This window comes from Capricornis sumatraensis, chromosome 4, assembly GCF_032405125.1.
Source record: "Capricornis sumatraensis isolate serow.1 chromosome 4, serow.2, whole genome shotgun sequence".
Classification (NCBI taxonomy): domain Eukaryota; kingdom Metazoa; phylum Chordata; class Mammalia; order Artiodactyla; family Bovidae; genus Capricornis; species Capricornis sumatraensis.
Window position 1 is genome coordinate 103,551,529 of NC_091072.1, and position 7,953 is coordinate 103,559,481.

Genomic DNA, 7,953 nt, shown 5'->3' on the forward strand with positions numbered 1-7,953 from the left:
TTTTTTATATGCAAACTTTTAAATCTCTTTTCTGTGCTTACCAATATGTATGTTGAGATAATACTATAAAGTTTTTCTTTGTCAGTAAAGAAATTAAAGTCCAAAAATATTTCCCAAAGGATATACACAACTATAGAAGAAAAAGTTCCTTGTATTTGGACTATTATTAAACTGTTTGTACTTGTGGTTATTTCAGTCCTCATGGACAACAGCCCTGGAGTCTACACTTATGTCTCCATAATTGATTTCATGATTACGCCTCTCCCAGTGGAATCCATCATAGAGGATGAGTAAAAGCTCAATGGTAAAATACCCTTGAAAAAGGTATCAGAGATTTTAAATAACTGAGGACATTAAAAACACCACTTTTGATTCACTAGCTCATGATCACAGACTCTGGCTGACACAAGGTTGCTGTGATCTTTAAATATCCATAGTTATCCTTACTTTAAGACATATGAGGTATACTAGAATTCAGGAAAGGGATTTCCTTTATTATATCACTTAAGTTTACTTTCTTTGTCTAAAGAGTAGGATCTCTTGAATTGATGCAACCTTGGTAGAAAGTTGTTCATTGCAGTATAAGCATTGGAATATTCACCAGCTTCTATCTTAGCTTTTAAAGAGAGGGCCAAGTAATTATGACATTTTTTTAAATTAAATAACTATTAATGGAAGTTCAACACTTGTAATGAAGCAATTAAAATTCATGTATTTGAGGGAATGACTTTGATATGAGAAAAGGAACATATGTTTAGTAGTAGAATTAGAGAACTTTATCTACTCTTAGTGCTTTTTTATTTTACTTAACATACCAATATTGTCTAATTACATTGTTTTCAAAGATGGTTCCAATAACAATGGAAACTAAATATATTGAGGTAAAATAAAATAAAAATATTTCAAATATTTTTAATACTCCTGTAATAACACAAATACTGAGTTAGCTATCATAATGGCTATAAACACCATAGAGATTACATGCAATATGCTTATTTTAGATAAGATGTAATACTCCTAATTTGGATAAGATAATTTTTAACAATAAATATAGTAAGAATAGAAATTCAGAAAGTGAGTGATCTTAGACAATAAAATATGCTAATTTCTTACAGAAATCCTTGCCAATGTATGATTTAAATAAAATAACCAAATAACTTCTTTCATTGCTTAATAGAAAAACAATTCCTGAAGTTTAGTAATATCCAAATCCAAATTCATGCATTTTATTGATGTTAAAATTGTTTTGTATACCTTTTCTCATTAATAAGTAAATAATGTATAGCTACATTTAAAAGAGTACTGATGAATTGATGATTCAAAGTCACAATTTCATTTCTTTTGCCTTGTGCCTCTCAGCAGTTGTCTGCCATGGGTGACAGGGGAACAAGCAACCACTCAGAAGTGACTGACTTCATTCTTGTCAGCTTCAGGGTCCGCGCAGAGCTCCACGTTCTCCTCTTCCTGCTATTTCTACTTATCTACACCATGATCCTTCTAGGAAATATTGGCATGATGGTCATTATTATGACTGACCCCCGGCTGAACACACCAATGTATTTCTTCCTAGGCAACCTCTCCTTCATTGATCTCTTCTATTCATCTGTTATTGCACCCAAGGCTATGATCAACTTCTGGTCTGAGAGCAAGTCCATCTCATTTGCAGGCTGTGTGACCCAGCTCTTTCTCTTCGCCCTCTTCATTGTGACCGAGGGGTTTCTCCTGGCAGCCATGGCTTATGACCGCTTCATTGCCATCTGCAACCCACTCCTCTACTCTGTCCAGATGTCAACACATCTCTGTGTTCAGTTGTTGGCTGGTTCCTATTTTTGTGGCTGCATCAGCTCAGTTCTTCAAACCAGCATGACATTTACTTTATCCTTTTGTGCATCTCGGACCATTGACCATTTTTACTGTGATGACCGTCCACTTCAGAGGATTTCTTGTTCTGATCTCTATATTCATAAGTTGGTTTCTTTTTTCTTATGCAGCATTATCATTTTGCCTACCATAATTGTCATTATTGTGTCATATATATATATAGTATCCACAGTTCTAAAAATACGCTCCACTGAGGGGCGAAAGAAAGTCTTCTCCACTTGCAGCTCTCACCTAGGAGTCGTGAGTGTACTGTATGGTGCTGTATTTTTTATGTATCTCACTCCTGATCCATTTCCTGAGTTGAGTAAAGTAGCTTCCTTATGTTACACCCTAGTCACTCCTATGTTGAATCCTTTGATTTACTCTCTGAGGAACAAAGATGTCAAAGAAGCTCTGAGAAAGAGCCTAGAGAAAAGATACTTTAATTCTATTTTTACAGTGATGTAAATGAAAGTCCTGGGAATTATAACAACTTGGGGAAGCAACTGATTAAAAAGTTGTACCCATTGATCTTAGAAATATTTAATCATAAAGTTTTCCTTCATTAGAATTCCATGTACTTACAGCTGAAAAGTACATTTGCACTATGGTTTGCCTGTTTTGTTCAAGAATGGAATGACTTTCTCTGTGCTTCATCTTCATTATGCTTGCGTTAGTAACATGTGTTCTGTGGATATAAAAGTACTTGGTAGAGGTAGCACAATCTAATGTAATAAGAAAATGAAATATCATATTTACTGAAGAAATCTTTGTGAACTCTTAGTGAGAGAATCACTCTGCAGTGCACAGTCTGAAGGGTGACATGTAAGTAACTTTTAATTGCCCAGAAGCTAAATGAATTTATTTCATGGCTTCTCTGACTTGAATAATTATATTTCCCCATCATTTGAATATTTATCAATCTGATAAATTACTTTTGGATTTCCTCCCTTTTTAGAAGAAAACTGTAAGAAAATAAACATGAGTAAATTTAATATTTTGTTATATGTGCTTTAGTGAGAATTTTTTTTATCAATTCAATATTTATTGAATTTTGATGTACCCTTTGCCCTAAAAAAATTCTTAGGTATAAATAATTTCTCTACTTGTTCAGTTCAGTTCAGCTGCTCAGTCGTGTCGGACTCTTTCTGACCCCATGAATCGCAGCACGCCAGGCCTCCCTGTCCATCACAAACTCCGGGAGTTCGCTCAGACTCGCGTCCACCGAGTCAATGAAGCCATCCAGCCATCTCATCCTCGGTCATCCCCTTCTTCTTGAGGTCACAGTAATTGAGAGGAAATAGATGACTAGAGAGCTGATATGCCATATGTTCAGCAATACGTGAACAGTGAACTCCCTGATGTGCAAGCTGGTTTTAGAAAAAGCAGAGGAACCAGATATCAAATTGCCAACATCTGCTGGATCATGGAAAAAGCAAGAGAGTTCCAGAAAAACATCTATTTCTGCTTTTTTGACTATGCCAAAGCCTTTGACTGTGTGGATCACAATAAACCACGGAAAATTCTGAAAGAGATGGGAATACCAGACTACCTAACCTGCCTCTTGAGAAATCTGTATGCAGGTCAGGAAGCAACAGTTAGAACTGGACATGGAACAACAGACTGGTTCAAATAGGAAAAGGAGTACATCAAGGCTGTATATTGTCACCCTGCTTATTTAACTTCTGTGCAGAGTACATCATGAGAAATGCTGGACTGAAAGACACACAGCTGAAAATAAAATTGCCGGGAGAAATATCAATAACCCCAGATATGCAGATGACACCACCCTAATAGGAGAAAGTGAGGAGGAGCTAAAAAGCCTCTTGATGAAAGTGAAAGAGGAGAGTGAAAAAGTTGGCTTAAAGCTCAACATTCAGAAAACAAAGATCATGGCATCTGGTCCCATCACTTCATGGGAAATAGATGGGGAAACAGTAGAAACAGTGTCAGACTTTATTTTTTTGGGCTCCAAAATCACTGCAGATGGTGACTGCAGCCATGAAATTAAAAGACGCTTACTCCTTGGAAGGAAAGTTATGACCAACCTAGATAGTATATTCAAAAGCAGAGACATTACTTTGCCAACTAAGGTCCGTCTAGTCAAGGCTATGGTTTTTCCTGTGGTCATGTATGGATGTGAGAGTTGGACCACAGCCTTCACAAAGAAGGCTGAGCGCCAAAGAATTTATGCGTTTGAACTGTGGTGTTGGAGAAAACTCTTGAGGGTCCCTTGGACTGCAAGGAGATCCAACCAGTCCATTCTGAAGGAGATCAGCCCTGGGATTTCATTGGAAGGAATGATGCTAAAGCTGAAACTCCAGTACTCTGGACACCTCATGCGAAGAGTTGACTCACTGGAAAAGACTCTGATGCTGGGAGGGATTGGGGGCAAGAGGAGAAGGGGATGACAGAGGATGAGATGGCTGGATGGCATCACAGACTCAATGGACGTGAGTCTGAGGGAGCTCTGAGAGATGGTGATGGCCAGGGAGGCCTGGAGTGCTGCGATTCATGGGGTCGCAAAGAGTCGACACGACTGAGCAACTGAACTGAACTGAACTGAAACCCAATGAATAAAAGCAAATATAGAAATACATATAGAGTACAGTAGTTAAAGATGAGTGATCCAAATGATCAAGGAAAATTTCAAAGCTTCCTAAAATTTAGTTCTTGATTTTAATGCACAAGAGAGGGGGTAAGAGAAACTTAAAAGGAAATTCATGGAACTACACACACCTATATAACAAGACAAGGAAGATTTCTTTTATTCTGCAAGCAGCAGGGAAGCACTCTGGATTTTTAAAAAGATATATTGTGTTTAAATTGGTATTTTAGAAAAATTGCATTTTAACTTTCACTTCACTTCAGTTCAGTTGCTAAGTCGTGTCTGACTCTTTGTGACCCCATGAATTGCAGCACACCAGGCCTCCCTGTCCATCACCAGCTCCGGGAGTTTACCCAAATTCATGTCCATCGAATCAGTGATGCTATCCAGCCATCTCATCCTCTGCCGTGCCCTTCTCCTCCTGCCCTCAAACCCTCCCAGCATCAGACACCTTTCCAATGAGTCAACTCTTCTCATAAGGTGGCCAAAGTATTGGAATTTCAGCTTTAGCCTCAGTCCTTCTAAAGAACACCCAGGACTGATCTCCTTTAGAGTGGACCAGTTGGATTTCCTTGCAGTCCAAGGGACTCTCAAGAGTCTTCTCCAACACCACAGTTCAAAAGCATCAATTCATCAGTGCTCAGCTGTCTCCACAGTCCAACTTTCACATCCATACATGACCACTGGATAAACCATAGCCTTAACTAGACCTTTGTTGGCAAAATAATGTCTCTGCTTTTGAATATGCTATCTAGGTTGGTCATAACTTTCCTTCCAAGGAGTAAGTTTCATTTAATTTCATGGCTGCAGTCACCATATGCAGTGATTTTGGAGCCCCCAAAAATAAAGTCTGACACTGTTTCCACTGTTTCCCCATCTATTTCCCATGAAGTGATGGGAGCAGATGCCATGATCTTTGTTTTCTGAATGTTGAGCTTTAAGCCAACTTTTTCACTCTCCTCTTTGCTTTCATCAAGAGGCTTTTTAGTTCTCTTCACTTTCTGCAATAAGGGTGGTGTCATCTGCATATCTGAGGTTATTGATGGAATACGGAATGAAGCAGGGCAAAGGCTAATAGAGTTTTGCCAAGAGAATGCACTGGTCATAGCAAACACCCTCTTCCAACAACACAAGAGAAGACTCTACACATGGACATCACCAGATGGTCAACACCAAAATCAGATTGATTTTATTCTTTGCAGCCAAAAATCGAGAAACTATACAGTCAGCAAAAACAAGACCAGGAGCTGACTGTGGCTCAGATCATGAACTCCTTATTGCCAAATTCAGACTTAAATCGAAGAAAGTAGGAAATACCACTAGACCATTCAGGTATGACCTAAATCAAATCCCTATGATTATACAGTGGAAGTGAGAAATAGGTTTAAGGGACTAGATCTGATAGAGTGCCTGATGAACTATGGATGGAGGTTCGTGACATTGTACAGGAGACAGGGGTCAAGACCATCCCCATGGAAAAGAAATGCAAAAAAGCAAAATGCCTCTCTGGGGAGTCCTTACATATAGCTGTGAAAAGAAGAGAAGCAAAAAGCAAAAGAGAAAAGGAAAGATATAAGCATCTGAATGCAGAGTTCCAAAGAATAGCAAGAAGAGATAAGAAAGCCTTCTTCAGTGATCAATGCAAAGAAATAGAGGCAAACAAAAGAATGGGAAAGACTAGAGATCTCTTCAAGAAAATTAGAGATACCAAGGGAACATTTCATGCAAAGATGGGCTCGATAAAGGACAGAAATGGTCTGGACCTAACAGAAGCAGAAGATATTAAGATGAGGTGGCAAGAATACACAGAAGAACTGTACAATAAAGATCTTCACGACCAAGATAATCATGATGATGTGATCACTCACCTACAGCCAGATATCCTGGAATGTGAAGTCAAGTGGGTCTTAGAAACCATCACTACAAACAAAGCTAGTGGAGGTGATGGAATTCCAGTTGAGCTATTTCTAATGCTGAAAGATGATGCTGGGAAAGTGCTGCACTCAATATGCCAGCAAGTTTGAAAAAGTCCGCAGTGGCCACAGTACTGGAAAAAGTCAGTTTTCATTCCAATTCCAAAGAAAGGCAATGCCAAAGAATGCTCAAACTACTGCACAATTGCACTCATCTCACACGCTAGTAAAGTAATGCTCAAAATTCTCCAAGCTAGGCTTTAGCAATACGTGAACCCTGAACTTCCAGATGTTCAAGCTGGTTTTAGAAAAGGCAGAGGAACCAGAGATCAAATTGCCAACATCTGCTGGATCATGGAAAAAGCAACAGAGTTCCAGAAAAACATCTATTTCTGTTTTATTGACTATGCCAAAGCCTTTGACTGTGAGGATCACAATAAATTGTGGACAATTCTGAAAGAGATGGGCATACCATACCACCTGCCCTGCCTCTTGAGAAACCTATATGCAAGTCAGGAAGCAACCGTTAGAACTGGACATGGAACAACACACACGAGTACGTCAAGTCTGTGTAATGTCACCCTGCTTATTTAACTTATATGCAGAGTACATCATAAGAAATGCTGGGCTGGAAGAAGCACAAGCTGGAATCAATATTTTAACTTTGGGTAGATAAATATTCATGGAAGAAGATAATAACAAAAGCCTCTGATTATCCAAATGAGAGGTTATGATTGTTTTAATGATAGCAGTCTTACATGAGACAATGAAGAGAGGGAATATATTTAAAACCATGGATAAAGTAAGCTGGATATTGGGATGGTTAATAAAATGAGATCTGGTGGAAGTTAATAATCATTTCAATGTTTAAGAATCTCTCACTGGGAAAATGCTGCCTCATAAAATAAGGAATAAAATGCAATTAATAATATTTAATCATTAAGAGTTAAGAAAATTATTCCAGAACTCAGACTGAGCTTTCAAATTCTGCTTTTGCCTATGTGTTCCAAGGTCAACTGTCTTGACTTTGCAGAAACTCTTCTCAGTTTAATATAAAATTACTAATGTCTAATGGGCAAAGACCCTGTGCCTGGGATTTAGATGAGAAGTAACTGAAAAGAATTAGGAATTTCTTTCATTGAAGGTTTGTTCCATCATAGGACTCAAAGTGTTGCATGAAAGATTTTTTATTTTACACACAAAAGAATGCTATTTAATATATGCCTAATTTAAGATTCAGAAAACTAAGATCATGGCATCTGGTCCCATCACTTCATGGCAAATATGGGGAAACAGTGGAAACAGTGTCAGACTTTATTTTTCCGGACTCCAAATCACTGCAGATGGTGATTGCACCCATGAAATTAAATGAAACTTACTCCTTGGAAGGAAAGTTATGACCAACCTAGATAGCATATTCAAAAGCAGAGACATTACTTTGCCAACAAAGGTCTTTCTACTCCAGGCTATGGTTTTTCTGGTAGTCGTGTATGGATGTGAGAGTTGGACTGTAAAGAAAGCTGAGCACCTAAAAATTGATGCTTTTGAACTGTGGTGTTGGAGACGACTCTT

General features: G+C 38.2%; 1 protein-coding gene across 1 annotated transcript; it reads left to right on the forward strand.

Moving 5' to 3' along the window:
* Positions 1–1,371: 1,371 nt before the first annotated feature.
* LOC138078997 (olfactory receptor 9K2-like) lies at positions 1,372–2,328 on the forward strand. Its single transcript, XM_068971797.1, has one exon. It carries the CDS (start codon positions 1,372–1,374, stop codon positions 2,326–2,328), a length of 957 nt encoding a protein of 318 aa, XP_068827898.1.
* The last annotated feature ends 5,625 nt before the right edge of the window (positions 2,329–7,953 follow it).

What these genes read in the sequence shown, in the direction of transcription:
- LOC138078997 (XM_068971797.1), top strand. Translation starts at nt 1,372, where the DNA reads ATGGGTGACAGGGGAACAAGCAACCACTCAGAAGTGACTGACTTCATT.